The sequence below is a fragment of the Microtus pennsylvanicus genome, chromosome 1, assembly GCF_037038515.1.
Source record: "Microtus pennsylvanicus isolate mMicPen1 chromosome 1, mMicPen1.hap1, whole genome shotgun sequence".
Classification (NCBI taxonomy): domain Eukaryota; kingdom Metazoa; phylum Chordata; class Mammalia; order Rodentia; family Cricetidae; genus Microtus; species Microtus pennsylvanicus.
The window spans coordinates 150,909,059-150,927,476 of NC_134579.1; the positions used below are offsets into that span (position 1 = coordinate 150,909,059).

Genomic DNA, 18,418 nt, shown 5'->3' on the forward strand with positions numbered 1-18,418 from the left:
TCCTGTGTGTATGTCCGTGTGTCTCTTTGTCCAAGACACACATTCTTGGGTTCGGGAGATGGCCTGGGGTGGGGGTGGGGTTGCTGTCCAGTCCTCCAGCTCTCAGGCCCAGAAGGGAGGCCTAGGATTCCTCCCTCCCACAGGAGCTGGAGGGACTGGTGTCCAGATATCTGGATGGTTGGAAGGCAGGCTCAGACTCAAAACTGGCCAGGGGTAGTGGCTAGCTCACTTCACCTCATTTTCTTCTCCCACTTGCACACCCCAGGAGCCGCTGAGATGCCCTATAAACCCAATGGTTTGGTGCACAATGGCATCAACGTTTATTCGGAGTCTGGGGTCCCAGTCTGTGAGGCTTCTTTGCCCTTTCTTTGATTTTTCCATCTCATGAGGTGGACCTGAGCTGAGTCCCTCTTCCACCTCTCCTCAGTCAAGCCCCCACCCCTTCCACACTCAGAAGTCTCCTCTGCATTTCCAAGTCCAGTTGTTCAAGCAGGAGGCATAGCCACCCCTCCCCTCCCACTGGGCAGGCCTCAGGGTGGTATCCTGGGATTCAGAGATGAGGGAAAGGATGCTTCCCCCTCAAGTCAGGGTTTGGAGTTCAGCAAGAGGGGTTTCTGGCCTTGGAAGAGGCCCAGCAGCCCACTGTCTGGAACTGGCTCCTTAATGATCTTCTGGATCTGTAGGCAGAGAAGGTCTGGGTCAGAAGTCAAGAATCGCCCTTCTTGCTGGGCAGTGGTGGCGCACGCCTTTAATCCCAGCACTCAAGAGGCAGAGGCAGAGGCAGAGGCAGATGGATCTCTGTGAGTTCGAAGATAGCCTGGTCTACAAGAGCTAGTTCCAGGACAGGCTCCAAAGCTACAGAGAAACCCTGTCTCAAAATAATAATAATAATAATAATAATAATAATAATAATAATAATAATAATAATTTGCCCTTTTCCCTGGTCCTCATGGCAGCCTCTTTCCCCCAGCCAACCACTCTCCTTAAAAAGTTTTCCTGGGGGTAGGAGAGATGACTCAGCAATTAATTGCACTGGCTGCTCTTCCAGAGGTCCTGAGTTCAATTCTCAGCAACCACATGGTAGCTCCCAACCATCTATAATGGGATCTTGTGCCCTCTTCTGGTCTACAGGTATACATGCAGACAGAACACTATATACTTAATAACTAAATCTTAAAAAAACAAAAAACAAAATAGGTCAGGTGGTGGTGGTGCATGTCTTTAATCCCAACACTTGGGAGGCAGAGGCAGGCAGATCTCTGAGAAGTCAAGACCAGTCTGGTCTACAGAGCAAGTTCCAGGACAGGTTCCAAAGCTACACAGATAATAATAAAGGAAAAAGAAAGGCTCCTCTGGAAATAGGCTGAGGGGGTGACTCGGTGTCCACATGTGAAGAACCCACCTAAACTGGCTGGAGGCAGAGAGGGAACCCCAGAACAAGCTGTCTGGCGAGACTAGCCACAGGCTCAGGCTGCAGGACTGACCTGGAGACCCTGCCTCCGTGTGGAAAAGCAATCAAGGAAGATTCCGGACACCAACCTCAGGCCTCCACATGTGTGTACACACATATATGCTCACCGCACACACGCGAATGCTCACATCCACCCACTCTCCACACGGGTACACAAAAACAGGAACTCATCACCCGCCATCTTGGTCTGCTCAGCTGCCCTGGACCCCTAACAGTGGACGGCTCTGTCTTAGGGCCTCTTGCCTACACCTTCCTCTTCTTCACTATTCTCAACTTTCCCGCCGCCGTTCCTTTAAGCCTTCAGCTCCCACACTGGCCTAAACTGTGACCTTGAATTCTCACTTTCATTCACACAAGTCCCTCTTGGTTGAACAGGAGTAACCAACCCCATTACCGGCATCAATTTCTGTCCAGATAACTAGACCAAAAAGCGCAAATCCCACATCTCCACTGCTACGTCCCAGTTAAGTCCTCCTACTGATTCCAGGGCGCCCGAGTGGCCTCCTGGCTGGTCACACTCCGCTGTGCTCCCTAATATAATATTACTATAGCAGCCTTTACCCACCGGGAGCGAATGAACAGCCTCTCTCAATACCTGGATTTTTCCAAAGCCCAAAGATATAATATTTCTTGCCGGGCGGTGGTGGCACACACCTTTAATCCCAGCACTCAGGAGGCAGAGGCAGGAGGATCTCTGAGCTCAAGGCCAGCCTAGTCTACAGAATGAGTTCCAGGACAGGTTCCAAATCTACACAGAGAAACCCTGTTTCTAAAAACAAACAAACAAAAATAAATAAAAAAGAAAGAAAAGAGAAGAGAAGAAAAGAAATGCTTCTTTCAGTATGGCATAATGAGCACAGCGGTAATCCTAGCGCTCAGGAGGCTGAGGCAGGAAATTCCCATGAGCAACCAATGAAACAGCAACAAACAACCAGAAAGGGCCAGGGCTAGCAAAATGCTTCAGTGAACAAGGGCACCTGTGATCTGCATACTATCCTGGGACCCAACGTGGGTGAAGGAGAGAACTGACTCCCTCATGTTGAACTCTGAACACACACACACGCACACACACACACACACTCACGCACACACTCACACACACACGCACACACACACGCACACACACACGCTCTCTCTCTCTTCCTCTCAAGTATAAATAAAATAGGCAGAGACACAAACAGCGCGAGTTTAAAGCCACCCTTGACCACACGGTGTGTCCTAGGAGAGCCTGGCACACAGGAGACCCTTTCTCAAATAGGAAGTACCCTTCTATTCACAGAAGCCCAAAGGGCCCTTTACCTCCTTGAACTGGGGGTGGGCAGCGTCCCTCACAAGCTGCAGAATGAGTGCCTCGCTGGTGGAGAGGAAAGCCCCGCTCTGCCTCATGCGGGCCATCGCCACCAGCCGGTCGACCTGGCTACAGGAAAGAGAGAGAGGGCAGGCATCCATGCTGTGGTGTGCCTGATATACACGGCAGGGGCCACCCCACTGAGACCCTCTCACCTTCGAGAAGAGCAGGCGTCCACCACCACATGGACCTGCAGTCCCCGCTCCAGGAGATCCAGGGCCGTGTTCTAAGAGCAGAGAGGTCCAGGTCCAGACCCAGCATACAAACAGCTCTCCCAGCGAGGGACTCCCCAGTCAGAACTGGGGATGAGGAGGCTCAACCAGCACCCCAGGGAAGGAGGGAGGGCCAGGAGGTGAGAATGGGGAGCCCAGGGGACAGGCAGGGTCTCACCAAGATGCAGACTTGGGTCTCAATGCCACAGAGCAACACCGAACGCAGCTGCGGCCGGCCATCCAGCTCCTTCTGTAAGGTGGGCACCATGCTGAAGCACGTCTTACTCACTGGCCTAATGCCCTGAGCGCCCAGCTCTGGAACTGTGGGACCCAGGCCTTGTGGGTACTGCTCCGTCAGCAAGACAGGGACATCTAGCAGCCGGGCCACCTACATGAGAAAGGACACATAGGGCTGGATCCCAAGGATGAGGGCTGCGGACTGGATTCCTGGGTCTGGGGAGGAGGGCTTGGGCCTGAACCCCTTGGGTCTTGCAAGACGGAGGTAGTTGGTACCTTGAGCATCCGAGCGGCCACCGACACAATCTGAGGGAAATAGGCTATGCTGGGACGGAACTTCTCCTGCATGTCGCACAGGAACAGGATGGAGGACTCTGGGAGGATCCGGCCCAGGCTAGCCCTGGCTGCTGCCATGGTCTGGGGGTGGACGGAGGGACAGTAGGCAGGGTCAGGTGGGATTGTAGGGATTCAAGGGAAGTCTTCGGTGAATGGGAACTGTTGGTATGCTCACGACCAAAAATCAAACCCTCAGACCCATGGGAAATGGACAAAGCCTTCTTCAGGCCTGAGCGGGAATACTGATAGTGTGTACAGAAATGTCCACCACTGCTTTGTTCCCCCAGTTGGGACGAAACTGCCCCTGCCTACGGAGACTGCCCCTGCCTATGGAGACTGCCCCTGCCTATGGAGACTGCCCCCTGCCTATGGAGACTGCCCCTGCCTACAGGGACTGCCCCCTACCTACAGGGACTGCCCCCTGCCTACGGAGACTGTCCCCTGCCTACGGAGACTGCCCCCTGCCTACGGAGACTCCCCCCCCCATGGAGACTGCCCCCTGCCTATGGAGACTGCCCCTGCCTACAGGGACTGCCCCCTACCTACAGGGACTGCCCCCTGCCTACGGAGACTGCCCCCTGCCTATGGAGACTGCCCCTGCCTATGGAGACTACCCCCTGCCTACGGAGACTGTCCCCTGGCTATGGAGACTGCCCCTGCCTACGGAGACTACCCCCTGCCTACGGAGACTCCCCCCCCACCTACGGAGACTACCCCCTGCCTACGGAGACTGCCCCCTGCCTACGGAGACTCCCCCCCCCCACCTACGGAGACTGCCCCCTGCCTATGGAGACTGCCCCTGCCTACAGGGACTGCCCCCTGTCTATGGAGACTGCCCCCTGCCTATGGAGACTGCCCCTGCCTACAGGGACTGCCCCCTGCCTACGGAGTCTGCTCCCCTGCTTACGGAGACCGCTCCTACTCCAGCCAGCTAAACCTGCCTCTTTGTGCATCGGTATCCAACATCCCCCACCCCCTTGTTTATCTGTATGAATAACCGCCTCCCTGTTCTGCTGTAGATGATAAAGATCTACAGGGTGATGCTGGAGCTTCTTCATTAGAAGGCCACCCAGCCGCATGTTCGTGTTCGGGTATCCCTGTATCTACCTTTTCTTCATGCCCTTGCTGCTCCAGTGAGGTCAATCACTGGAGCTTTGCAGGATGCAGCCGGGGATGAGGGTTCCCTCACTTGGTTCTGTGGCCCCTGCACCTTGTGTTCCTGCTCCCACCTCCAGGCCTTTGCTTTGCTGTCCTTGGCCTGAGAGTCGCTCCCTCCCTTTCTCCCTCCTTTTCTTATTTTTCTCCCTCCCTCCCTTTTTTCTTCCCTCCTTTTCTCCCTCCCTCCTTCCTCCCTTCCTCTCTCCCTCCGCCCTGTTTTAGATCAGAGCATAGATACCAGCCTCAGCCCCGTGGCCCCCTCCAGGACGCCCTCCCCAGCTCTCTCCTTCTGCACAAAGGTTGTACAGTGTCAACAAGTAGTGGCTTCCCCAGTCTCCCCTGTCACTAGTGGAGCTCCCTGAGGCCTCCACCCCTGGGGAAACCTGCCCAGGAGCACACAGATCTGGGACATTATCTTTGAGATTAAAAACAAGCTATGTAGCTCTGGCTAATAGCGCATGCCACCATGTCAGGCTCTTTGAGACCCTTAAAGCCAGACTTCCAGAAAGGTCAACGGTTGAGTGCCAGCCTCAGTTTACCCACGTACAAAACACTGTTGCTGAGGGCGGTGGTGGTACATGTCTTTAATCCCTGTCTCAAAACAAACGAATAACCACCACCACCACCAACAACAACAACAAAAACCACTGTCGCTGAACGTCCTGCTGGGACTCGGAAAGCTACCCACACAATGGCATATCACCCAGTCACAATGAAGCTCTCCCAGGCACGACCACTCTGGCGAAGCCCAAAAGTGCGGTATTCCGTGTAAATGGTCCCTAAGAAGGACCATGAGACTACTCACAGGAAATGTCCTGAACGACCCATGGCTGTAATTTCTGCACTCAGGAGGCTGAGTGTTCAAAGCCAGCCTGGGATTAAAAAGGGAGCTCCAGGCCAACTAGGAATATGGAATAAGACTGTCTTAAAAAGCCAATGAAGGAGCTGGAGAGATGGCTCAGCAGTTAAGAGCACTGGCTGCTCTTGCAGAGGACTTGGGTTTGATTCCCGGCACCCACGTGGAAGCTCACAGCCATCTGTAACTCCAGTTCCGAGGGATTCGACGCCAGCCACAGATGTCATGCTGCCATACATGCAGTTAAACCACGTAAATAAAGTAATAAGTTTAAATAAAAATGAAGACTATTAAACAACACAAAATTAATAAAAATTTTACAGCCAAATTGAAGGTTAAATGCACAGAGGGCACATCTATGTGTGTGCCCATCACCATTAACCTAGGTACAGGGCATCTTCATGGCTGCATCCTTTAGCAGTCACCTCAAACCCCTCCCTCCCCACCCCTGGCTGTGTGAGCCCGTGGCTTTGTCTGTCCGGGCGGGGGGCCGGGACAATGTGGGCGTACACATGGCACTTGTGCAGGCCAGAGGATAACCTGATATGTTCCTCGGGTGCTGTTCACTTTGTCACGTGTGTGTGTGTGTGTGTGCACGCGTCACACGAGTGCATGTGCAAGCCTGTGTGGCTGCAGCAGGATGTCCAGTATCTTCCTCCACTGCTCTTCATTTTACTGCCTTAGACAAGGTCTCTCTGCCTTCCACTGTGGGGCAACAAGCACATGCAGCCAGGCCCAGCCATTTCTATCAGGGCCAGGGATCTGAGCCCATGCTGGCTTTCTGCATGGTGTTCATGTCTGTACGGCATGCATTTGGCTGAATGAGCCATCTTCCCAGACAAGTGGACAAGTTCATTTTATAGGTATTTTCCCACAATTTAAAACAAAGAAGAGATAAGGTGAAGCCCCCTGCCCAGTAACACTCTGACAAGAGAGAAACCTGTGTGCCAAAGGGCTTCCCCCTAGTGTCTGTACACCCACGGGGTTGGAGGTTTCACAAGCCATGGCACGCGTCAGTCAGTGTTCCTAGGAGGCTGTGTTGGTGCTGGGTCCTCTAACTGCTGCAGAACTGGGGTTCCCACTGGGCTTTCTCTGCAGCCTTTCCCCACCATCTCTGTGTGGATTTGTTTGTACTCAGTCACCACCTATTCATTCAGTGGAGTGTGGGGACACAGGGACCCAGCAGAGGGGGGCACTGAGGGAGGTGGGAACCCAGCAGAGGGGGACACTGAAGGAGGTGAAGACCCAGCAGAGGGAACACTGAGAGAGGTGGGGACCCAGCAGAGGGGGGCACTGAGGGAGGTGGGAACCCAGCAGAGGGGGGCACTGAGGGAAGTGGGAACCCAGCAGAGGGAACACTGAGAGAGGTGGGGACCCAGCAGAGGGGGGCACTGAGGGAGGTGGGGACCCAGCAGAGGGGGGCACTGAGGGAAGTGGGAACCCAGCAGAGGGAACACTGAGAGAGGTGGGGACCCAGCAGAGGGGGGCACTGAGGGAGGTGGGAACCCAGCAGAGGGAACACTGAGAGAGGTGGGGACCCAGCAGAGGGGACACTGAGGGAGGTGGGGACCCTGCAGAGGGGACACTGAGAGAGGTGGGACCCAGCAGAGGGGAACACTGAGGGAGGTGGGGACCCAGCAGAGGGGGACACTGAGGGAGGTGGGACCCAGCAGAGGGGAACACTGAGGGAGGTGGGGACCCAGCAGAGGGGGACACTGAGGGAGGTGGGGACCCAGCAGAGGGGGACACTGAGGGAGGTGGGGACCCAGCAGAGGGGAACACTGAGGGAGGTGGGGACCCAGCAGAGAGGGGCACCGAGGGGGATGTTGCTGAATGACAGGCTATTTTTTTAAGCTATGTGGTAAGGATGCAGATATTTGTTATTACAAAAACTCAGGCCAGGTGTAGTGGTGTAGACCTTTGGTCCCAGTACTTACGGGGCAGAGACAGGCAGATCTCAGTGATCTACAGCCTGGTCTACACAGTGGGTTCCAGGACAGACAGTCAAGGCTACATAGAGAGATCTTGTCTCAAAAAGCAAAAATAAAACAAACAAACAAACAAAACCAATGACAGGGGCTGGGGCTGTAGTTCAGTTGGTGGAGGGCTTGCCTAACATACACAGAACCCGGGGCTCATCACCAAGGAACATAAACTGGGCATGCTGGTGCACCAGGCAGATGGAGGCAGGAGATGAGAAGACTTGTATCTTTAGTTGTATATTGAGTTCTAGGCCAGCCTGGGCACTATGAGACTTGGTCTCACCTGCCCCACAATCCGCCAAAGTGCCTATCCTAAGAAATATGTTCCCATGGGGCTAGAGAGATGAGGACTCGGGTTTGGTTCCTAGCACCAACATCAGGGTGGCTGGAAACCTCCTGCAACCCCAGTTCTAGGAGACAATGCCCTCTGGCCTCCGTGGGCACCTGCGTGCACGTACTGTGCATAAAATCCATGCAGGCACACACGCATAAATAAAAATATTAAGTGAATCTTATAAAGAAATGTGTTCTGTTTGTGTGTACGTGCATGTGTGCGGAGGTCAGAGGTCAGTGTCCCCCTCTACTGCTGTCTACCTTATTGTTTTTGAGACAGGGTCTCTCACTGCAGCTGAAGCACATAGATTCAGATAGTATGTATGGCCAGACCGCTCTACCTGGCTTTCAGCATGTGCGGGCTTTTCCCAACGGAGCCATCTCCCTGTCTCAGGTAATATATTCTTTTTTTAAAATATATATTTATTTATTATGTATACAATATACTGTCTGTGTGCATGTCTGCAGGCCAGAAGAGGGCACCAGACCTCTTTACAGATGGTTGTGAGCCACCATGTGGTTGCTGGGAATTGAACTCAGGACCTTTGGAAGAACAGGCAATGCTCTTAACCACTGAGCCATCTCTCCAACCCCCTCAGGTAATATATTCTATCTGTAAAACATGTCAACTTCAATAAGATGGGTTTTGTGTCATCGCCTGTCATCCTAACTACTCCCTGGGAGGCTGAGGCCGGAGGATCCAAAGTTCAAGGCTAGCCCGGCCAACCCAGTGAGATTTTTGCTCCAGTAAATAAATAAACAGAAGGCTGGGGTGTGGGGTTCAATCTACAGTGACCGCTTAGCGCATGAGAAGAGTGAAGCTCAACCAGATGTGTAACGCGAATTCTACCTGGTCTTAATAATAAAAACCAGAGTCAGATATCCGGGGTGAAATTTGGGAGGTCAGAGAAGCAGCGCAGCCAGCCACATGAGTGTTCTCACCTCTACAAAGGGGCGAGCCAGTCTCTATGAATCCAGACTGCTCCAGATTGCTGTCTCAGACTACAGCTGAGCTCCTGTCTCTTCCCACTTTATAGTCCTCTCCCCCTCACCCCACCCCACCCCACGTCTCCACCTCCCTGGTGCTGAGATTAAAGGTTTGTGACTCCCAAATCCTGGGACTAAAGGTGTGCACCACCACTGCCTGGCCTCTAGTGGCTTAGCTCTGCACTCTGATCTTCAGGCAAGCTTTATTTGTAAAAACACAAACAAAATGAGGCTACATAAATGTGGGCGTGGACATCTGTAATCCCAGTCTCCCCTGGAAGACCGCAATGGTAACTACTATCTCGGCCACACCACCGCAGGCTGGTTGGCTACCTGGAGACCCTATACAAATCTTCTTCACTGAACACCTGTTCAGTGCAATCTTGTTTGTTTGTTTGTTTGTTTGAAAGACAAGATCTTTCAAACCTTGTACTCCTGGCTGGCCTCCAAGGCTTGGCTCGGTCTCCTGGCAAACTTAAGTGCTGGCATTACAAGCATGTGTCACCCTGCCCTAACCTCTATTCCAATTTTATAACACTTGTAGTTCATTTATTTAAAAAAAAAAGTTCCAACCAGCTGGGTTTAATGATTTGAAGACGAAGCCTTGGGTGAGAGTTTGGGACAGAAAATGACCAATTTGACAGCGAAAAAGAACCGGGGGAGAGCGTGTAAGAAGTAGTGGTGATGTCTGGATAGAGAGAGATTTGAGGGCACTGTGGAGGTTCTGGAAGGAGTCCTTTGTGGGGGAAGCCTGTCCTAGGCTGAGGTGGGTGACCTCCTGCGGAAGGATCGCGATGAGGCTGTTTAATTCGGCAAGTGGCCACTGCACACACTTCTGGAACCCAGATTTCCAGTCTGTGTGACCTTGAGTGAGTTTCTCTGCCCTCTCTGGGAATCCTTTCCTTCCTGGAAGAAATAAGGGTGAGAGTCGCCCTCTCCCGGGGACTGATACAAAACTTAGCTCCGGGGAGGGTTCGAGTCCCTCCCTGACGGTCCATCCTGACACCAACTGGAGTCCCGCCTCTTTCGGGCAAGGCTTCCGTTTCCCGGTCTGCAAGGAGCAGCGGTTGGACTTACCCGGCGGTACCAGGTTCGAGTCCAGCCAACCCCTCCAACAGGTGCCTTCTGCGCACTTTCGTCACTAGACCCTCAGAGGTTCCGGACTGAGTCACCGTTTTGCCCGCTTTGGACACGTGGTCCGCGCACCTTACTTGTCCGCCCCTCCCTCCCGAGCAAGCCAATCCTGCGAGGGGCGGGACGGCTAAGGCGAGTCAGTTTCTGGGATCTTATTGGTCCGCAGAAACACGATGGGGCGGGAAGATAGAGTATCGGACCAATGGAGAACCGATAAGGGCGTGAGTGGCGGTGAGGGCTGATTCTAAGAAGGAATGCGGGTGGAGCGCTCTAGGTGGCCCTGGCCTGGTCGCTGCGCTTTATGCCCTTGCCCAGGCTGCTGGAAGATCTGGAGTTCCTAACAGGCTTTCCTATTACATGCTAAGGTGGTAGCACCCGCATGTAATCTCAGCTTTGGAGAGGCTGAGGCAGGAGGATGCCAGTTCAAGATCATTTTTGGGCTACCTAGTGAGAGCCTGTCGCGCGCGCGCGCGCACACACACACACACAAAGTGCAAAAGCAGACAGACACACACACACTACAGAATTAATAACGGGTGACACAGAATAAATAGATGAAAAAATTAAATAAATACAACGTAGGGACACCCGGGCAGTATTTGCTTATTCTGACCCCTGACTTATCCCCGGCTCACTCCACTGCACGAACCTCAGGATTCTGTAGACGACCTCCTCACAGAAGCCATCCATTTCTGCTTCCTGAGTCATTTGGGCCTCAGTTTCCCCTAAATTGATTCTGAACCTCGAGCAAAGAGGAAGCTCTGGGGTGATGTGAGCCTGGGGGTGAAGTATTTGACCCACACCTGGAGGTGCAGGCACCCCTCTCAGAGCCCAGACCCTTCTTTCAACAGCCCGCAAACCCCTCCACAAGTCTCCTGACGGCTCTCAACCTTAATTGCTGAGGTTGACTCTGCGCCTGGACTGGCTTCGCTAAAGAGGCTTTTGTCCCCTTAATTGGCTATCTCCGGGAGCTTTTCTCTGGCTTTCCACCCACGCCATCCGTTTTGTATCCCAGGTCCAACTATGTGATACCCCGGGAGCCCGCTCCCTGCCTGCACTTTGCCTTTCTATAATAGCCCCTCAACCAGCAAGCCAGTGTCCAGACTCTATCCATCTGTCTGGTGAGATAGGGGAAGGGTGGGATGGTTTGAAAGAAAACGGCCCCCATAAGGAGTGGCATTACCCTTTCTGAGGAGTAGATGGGGGATTGAGGGGGGAGGGGGTTGGGGAAACTGTGGTTGGTATGTAAAATGAAAAAAAAAACTGGCCCAAATAAATGTGTCACAGAACATGGCTGTAATTTCAACACTTAGACACCGAGGCAGGAGGTCTATTTGGAATATAACACCAGCCTAGGCTACTCACCACGATCCTGTCTCAATCAGAACAATGAAGTAAACTACAAGGAAGGAAAACACTGTGTGGATGCATCACGAAAAGAAGACAGAGGGGAAGTGATTACACAATAAAAACCAGATCCAGGCATCAGGCTGAACATCCAGCTGAAGAAATGTCCAGGCCCCACAGGTAGCCAGTGGATATGACCTTTAGGAGCTTGCGTTCAGAAACGTTTCTCTTTCCTTACTTTTTATTTATTTATTGTTGTTGTTGTTTTGTTTTTTAGAGACAGGGTTTCTCTGTAACTTTGGAGCCTGTCCTGGAACTAGCTCTTGTAGACCAGGCTGGCCTCAAACTTACAGAGATCCAGCTGCCTCTGCCTCCCAAATGCTGGGATTAAAGGCATGCGCCACCACTGCTTGGCTCTTTCCTTACTGTTATTCAGTGGTGAGATTAGCTCCTTCCTGGTCTTCCTGCCTCTGCTTTCTAAGTGGTAAAATTGTGGGTGTGGGGTGTGGGGGCTGGAGAGATGGCTAAGCACTGGCTGCTCTCTGCAGAGGTACTGAGTTCAATTCCCAGCAACCACATGATGACTCACAACCATTTATAATGGGATCTGGTGCCCTCTTCTGGCCTACAGGCATATATGCAGACAGAACGCTGTATACATAATAAGTAAATAAATCTTTTAAAAAACTGTGGGTGTGGGCCACTATGCCCAACTTAAGAGCCCGTTTTCCTTACCAACTGTCAATCCGCAGAGATTGTTGATGAGGTGATGGTAAGGATGAAGGTGATGATAATGGTAGTTAGGGTAATGGTTGTGACAGTGGTGACGATTGTTGCATGAATTTGGGGGGGGGGATGTGGGAGAGATAAACACCTGTTCCCCCTTCCCAAATAAGGCTCCAAAGAAAGACTAAGTAAGAATTTCACAAAGATTCAATCTACTTATAGAGCAGAGGGAGGGGTCCTTGCAGGACCTCGGGTGATCCCAAACAGCCTCCCTGTCACCACGTCTCACCCAATGACGACTTCCCATGGCTGCATAAGTGAACTTGCCCTTCCTTACCTTCCACGGGTTTGCTCTGTCATCTCCTGAGACCACAGACCACATGACAACATGAAGTTGTGGCAGAAACATACGACTGAGAAAGAAACACTGAAACGGCTGCTCTTCCAGACGTTTTGGTTACCTGCTCTCATTGTACTTTGGGGTCTGTTGGCTCCCTCTCCTCACATGGCACAGCTCAGTTTGACCATGTCCACTCTGGACTTTCCCAGATGTTCCTGCATCTGGCCATGCTTTCCCGCATATCTGTAATAAACCTTTCCCCTCCACCATACCTAAGAGCAGTATTTCCTTTCCTTTCCCTTTTTATTTTCCTTTTCATTCAGTGGTGATGGTAGCGGTGGTAGTGATGGTAGTGGTGGTGGTGGTGGAGGAGGAAGATGACAGTGTTGGTGATAATGATGATGCTGATGATGGTAGTGATGGTGGTGATGATGATACTGATAGAGTAATGATGGTAGTGATGATGATGATGAGTAGTGCTGATGGTGATGATGGTGATGGTGATGATGATGATGATGGTGATGATGATGATGGTGATGATGATGATGGTGATGATGATGATGATGGTGATGATGGTGATGATGGTGATGATGATGATTGTGATGATGATGATGATGGTAGTGATGGTGGTGATGATGATACTGATAGAGTAAGGATGGTAGTGATGATGATGATGAGTAGTGCTGATGGTGATGATGGTGATGATGATGATGGTGATGATGATGATGATGATGATGGTGATGGTAGTGATGGTGGTGATGATGATGATGATGGTGATGGTAGTGATGGTGGTGATGATGGTGATGATGATGATGGTGATGATGATGATGGTGATAATGATGATGATGGTGATGGTAGTGATGGTGGTGATGATGGTGATGATGATGATGATGATGATGGTGATGATGATGATGGTGATAATGATGATGATGGTGATGGTAGTGATGGTGGTGATGATGGTGATGATGGTGATGATGATACTGATAGAGTAATGATGGTAGTGATGATGATGAGTAGTGCTGATGGTGATGATGATGGTGATGATGATGGTGATGATGATGATGATGATGATGATGATGATGATAGTAATGGTGGTTGCTGTGGGACAATGGTCTGTATCCTGTCAATTATATTTTAAATAAACACTGATTGGCCAGTAGCCAGGCAGTTAGTATAGGCAGGGCAATAAGAAGAAGAGAATTCTCGGAACAGGATGCAGTCCGCAGTCCTGATCCAGCCACAGAGCAATAAAGATGTGACTGCTTCGCCAAATAAGGTACCAAGCCACGTGGCTAAATAGACAAGAATAATGGGCTATATAAGTTATAAGAGTTGGCCAGGCGGTGGTGATGTACGCCTTTAATCCCAGCACTTGGGAGGCAGAGACAGGCGGATCTCTGGGAGTTTGAGGACAGCCTGGTCTACAAGAGCTAGTTCTGGGACGGGCACCAAAGCTACAGAGAAACCCTGTCTCGAAAAACCAAAAAAAAAAGTTATAAGAGTTAATAAGAAGCCTGAGCTAATGGGCCAATCAGTTTATCATTAATATAGACTTCTGTGTGATTTCTTTGGGACTTAAGGACTGCAGGAACCGGGCAGGACAGAAAACCACACACAACAGGTGGTGATGATGATACCGATAGGATAATGATGGTAATGATGATGATGGGGTTGGTGGTGATGGTGATGATGATGGTAGTGATGGTGGTGATGATTATAGTGATGGTGATGGTGCTGATATTGATATTGATATTAGTGATGATGATAATGATGGTGATGGTAGTGCTGATGGTGATAGTGATGGAGGGGATTATGCTGATCACTGTAGCACTGGTGGTGATGGTGGTGATATAGTGGTACCTACAGTAGTGTGACACTTACCATGAGTCTGACATAGGACTAAGCCCTTTAACATTGGTTTATAATGAGTTAGCACTCCCTCGCGATGGGTACCAGCTCCATAAGCTCCCCACTAACCCTGGAAGGCAGTTGCTAATTAATCCTCACTTCAGATGAGGAAACTGAGGCACAGAGAAGTAAAGGGGCTTGACTCAGAACCTACTTTTCTTTAAACAGGTGTCTATCCCAGCAAGCCCAAAATCTTCCCTCAGGAAATGGCAGTCCAATACCCCAAGCCCTGCTTCTCCCAGGACGCCCAGCCCTGCCTATGTCATCACCCTCTCCTACTGGTCAAGAGGAAAACAGGTTTCCTGAATAACCCCAGTCACCCTCCACAACCTCTCAGATGATTTGAATGTTCTCCTCACCCCACTCCTGTTCTGGGGACACCGGAACCTTTTGCAGGTTCTTGGCCTCAGCAATTAAATTAAAGCAGAATCAGAGAGGCACTTGAAAACTATATTGGCGATCTGAGAAAAAAAACAGTTGGAAAAGGAGAAATGCAAAGGGCAGGAAGGCTGAGAAGCGGAAGTCTATATGACTACATAGCGGTGTGTCGATTCTTGGGGCATGAGTACTTATTTCATCAAGAGGATTATTCTGGGTTGTTTGTTTGTTTGTTTGAAAAAGGTCTCAGGTATCCCAGGGTGGTCTCCCATTCCCTATATTTAAGGATAACCTTGAACTCTTAAGCTTCCTGCTTTGCTCCTGCCTCCCAAGTTCCGGGATTGCAGGCATGTGCCACCATGAATTCCAGAGCCCACCCAGTGCATGTTATATAAAAAGTTAATTGCCACAAACTCTGGTGACCTGAGTTCAATCCCCGTGACCTATGTAAAGGAGGAAAGAGAGCAGCAACTTCATAGAGTTGACCACTGACCTCCACACATGCCCAGCAGGGGGCGCTCATACCCACCTGCACACACACTAACACTAATTTTTCCAAAAGGGAAAGCTCTCTGTCCCAGAATTCCGAGCATATCCACCCTATGCTGGGCTCTGCCTCTGCTCCCCAGGGTTCCAGGCCTCCCACATACAAACCTTTAGGGCAGCCCAGGTAGCTAAAAGCACTTTCCCATGGGCTCTGTCTCAACCTAAACTATCTAGGTCAGAATATCCTCAGCATTTTCCCACACAATGCTGCATCCTAGCTGCAGGTTCCCCTCAGGCTCTGCTCCCCTAGGGATTACCCTGCATCTCTGCTATACATTTTTGTCATCTTATTATGAAACATTTCAAACTTGCAGAAAAGTTCAGACCATCGTCTGATGGAATGGATCTCAAAAAAAAAAAAAATGAGGGGAGGCAGAGCCAGTTCAAGGTCATCCTTGGCGACACATTGAGTTCTAGACCAGCCTGAGCTACATGAGATCGTGTGTGTGTGTGTGTGTGTGTGTGTGTGAGAGAGAGAGAGAGAGAGAGAGAGAGAGAGAGAGAGAGAGAGAGAGAGAGAGAGAGAGAGGCCCAGCCAGGACCCTCTGTCTTCCCATGTGTGCCCAGGTCTCGTCAGTGGCAGAGATGGCAGGGACTCAGCTCCACGCTGCTTCCTACTGAAATCTGAGTTCTTTTCTGAGAATTCCACTTGAGTAAGCTGGGATGTTTGACTTTGCAACAGAACAAATTTCAGGAAGAGTCGGTAGGAAACAAAGTTGGAGTTTGTTGAGAAGAGATTTTTAGCAGAGATTTAGGCGTAGATGTTCATAGAAGGAGGAGCTTTTGGAAAGGATAGTCCTCATCCCAGTGTGGGCGTGGACCTAAGTGTCTTCCTTCCTTTCTTCCTTCCTTCCTTTCTCTTCCTTTCTTCCCTTTCCCTCCCTCCCTCCTTCTCTCCCTTACTTCCCTCCTATTTTGTGAGATAGAATTTCATGATTCTGGTGCTTTTGAGACAGGATCTCACATACTCTAGACTAGCCTCAAACCCAGTATATGACTGGGGATGACCTAGAACTCCTGATCCTTCTGCCTCCACTCTCAAGTGCTGGAATTACAGTATGTACCACCACATCTTGTAATGCCATGAGGGTGGGTTCCAGGCCTTCCTGAATGCCTAGCAAGCACTGTGCCAGGAGCTGCTTCCCAGAGCTGCTCAAAGGGCTTTAAAATTACATGTATTTATCTGTGCATGCATGTGTGTGCACACAAGTGTGCTCAAGCATTTTTGGACATGCCACAGACTGTATGTGGGGATCAGAGGATGATTTGGGGGTACTTGTTCTGTCCTGCCATGTGTGCCCTGGGGACTGAACTCAGGTGACCAGGTTTGGCTGCAAAAGCCTGTACTTGCTGAGCCAGCTTGACAGCCTCTCCTCCTCTGTTTGAAAAATATATACATTTTTTCTTGTTTTGTTTTGTTTTGTTTTTGAGAAAGGGTTTCTCTGCAGCTTTGGAGTCTGTCCTAGAACTCCCTCTGTAGACCGGGCTGGCCTTGAACTCACAGAGATCGACCGGCCTCTGCCTCCCGATGCTGGGATTAAAGGTGTGCCCCACCACCGTATCATATGTGCACACGTGCCTGCAACAGTTTACGTGGACGCCTGGAAGTTGAGTCACAAGTGACTGTGAGCTGTCACGTGAGTGCTGGGAACTGAACTCGGGTCTTCTGCGAGAGTAGTACTTGATCTAACTCCCGGTCCACCCCTCTAGCCTCCCACTACTTTCTTTAAAGACAAGGCTGTCCTGGAAGTCTTTGAACCCCTGGTCCTCTGCTTTTACCTGCAGAGTTCTGGGATGCCAGGCAGGCCCATCATGCTGTGTGCTATACAGAGCTGGGAAGTCCAGCCCAGTGGTGGTGGATTAAATGAGCCGTTGGGCTTTTGAACACTTGTTCTCCAGCCAATGGTGCTGTGTGGGAAGTTAGGAGGCATGGCCTTGTTAGAGGAAGCATATCACTGGAGGCACGCTTTGAGAGTTATTTAAAGACTCAAGTTTCCAGCTCACTCCCTCTACCTTCACACTTACTGTGAAGGATGTAAGCACTCAGCTCCCGTCCCAGCCGCCATGTCTGCTGCTTGCTGCCCCCGTTCCACCGTCATGGACTATTATCCTGGAAGCCAGAGTCACCTTTCTTCTAGAAATTATTGTCTTAGTCGGGTGCTTAATCTCCACAACAGGAAAGTAGCGAGCATACAGGCTTTTTGTACATTCTAGGCAAGCACTCGACCCACTGAGCTACACCCTTGGCCCCAACTTTTTTGCTTTATTTTGGTGGGGTTTTTTTTTTGTTTTGTTTTTGTTTTTTTGGTTTGGTGACATGGGGTTTCTTTGTGTAACAGCCCTGGTTGTCCTGTCCTGGAACTCTCTTTGTAGACCAGGCTAGCCTTGAACTGACAGAGATCCCCCTGCCTCTGCCTCCCAAGTGCTAGGATTAAAGGCTTACAACACTTCGCCAAGCTTTTGGCTACTACTTTTGTTTGTTTGTTTTCAAGACAGGGTTTCTCTGTGGTTTTGGAGCCTGTCCTGGAACGCAGTAGACCAGGCTGGTCTCAAACTCACAGAGATCCCCCTGCCTCTGCCTCCCCAGTGCTGGGATTAAAGGTGTGCACCACCAATGCCCAGCTAGGCTCCTACTTGTTAATAAGTCCCCCGAGGCTGACTTCAAACTTGTAACCTTTCTCCCCCTTAACTGAAATCCCCAGGTGGGAGAAGAAAAAGCCTTGAAGCCTGGTGCATCACACACCTATAATCCTACCTTCACAAGGTGGAAGCAGGAAGATTGGGAGCTCAAGGACAGGGTCAGCTACATAGTGAGTCTGAGGCCAGCCTAGGATACATATGATACAAATGGCCCTGTTTGGGGGAGAGAGAGAGAACATATGTGTGTGAGCACATACACTCACTTAGACACACAAATAAAATGAAAGTCATTTTTGTTTCAAAGGGGGGAGGAGCAGCTAGAGAGATGGCAGTAACTGCTCTTTCAGGATGATGGAAAAGTAGATGGGATTGGGAAAACATATCAAACAGAGTAACTCTGGCTCGGGAAAGCAAACACTGCATGTTCTTTCTCCGACGTGGATTCTGGCTTTCACTCCTTAATATATGTGTATTGTGTG

The 18,418-nt window shown here is 50.7% G+C and overlaps 1 protein-coding gene across 2 annotated transcripts; it reads right to left on the reverse strand.

Annotated features, from left to right (window-relative positions):
• Nucleotides 1-296: 296 nt before the first annotated feature.
• Nucleotides 297-10,145, reverse strand: LOC142831520 (isochorismatase domain-containing protein 2A). 2 transcript variants are annotated; one of them, XM_075941737.1, is made up of 6 exons: nucleotides 9,998-10,145; nucleotides 3,545-3,685; nucleotides 3,258-3,419; nucleotides 2,975-3,045; nucleotides 2,771-2,888; nucleotides 297-677 (listed from the first exon to the last, which is right to left on the reverse strand). In XM_075941737.1, the coding sequence occupies exons 2-6, from the start codon at nucleotides 3,680-3,682 to the stop codon at nucleotides 585-587; spliced, it is 582 nt and encodes a 193-aa protein (XP_075797852.1). In that variant the 5' UTR covers nucleotides 3,683-3,685; nucleotides 9,998-10,145; the 3' UTR covers nucleotides 297-584. The 2 variants fall into 2 exon arrangements, with proteins under 2 accessions (XP_075797852.1, XP_075797842.1); XM_075941727.1 differs by having other exon boundaries at nucleotides 3,210-3,419.
• Between the last annotated feature and the right edge of the window lie 8,273 nt (nucleotides 10,146-18,418).

What these genes read in the sequence shown, in the direction of transcription:
- LOC142831520 (XM_075941727.1), bottom strand. Translation starts at nt 3,682, where the DNA reads ATGGCAGCAGCCAGGGCTAGCCTGGGCCGGATCCTCCCAGAGTCCTCC. An exon ending in TGGCCGCTCGGATGCTCAAG is followed by an intron (nt 3,420 to 3,544) that starts GTACCAACTACC and finishes TTTCTCATGTAG; the next exon opens with GTGGCCCGGCTGCTAGATGT. An exon ending in GACGCCTGCTCTTCTCGAAG is followed by an intron (nt 2,889 to 2,974) that starts GTGAGAGGGTCT and finishes TCTTTCCTGTAG; the next exon opens with CCAGGTCGACCGGCTGGTGG.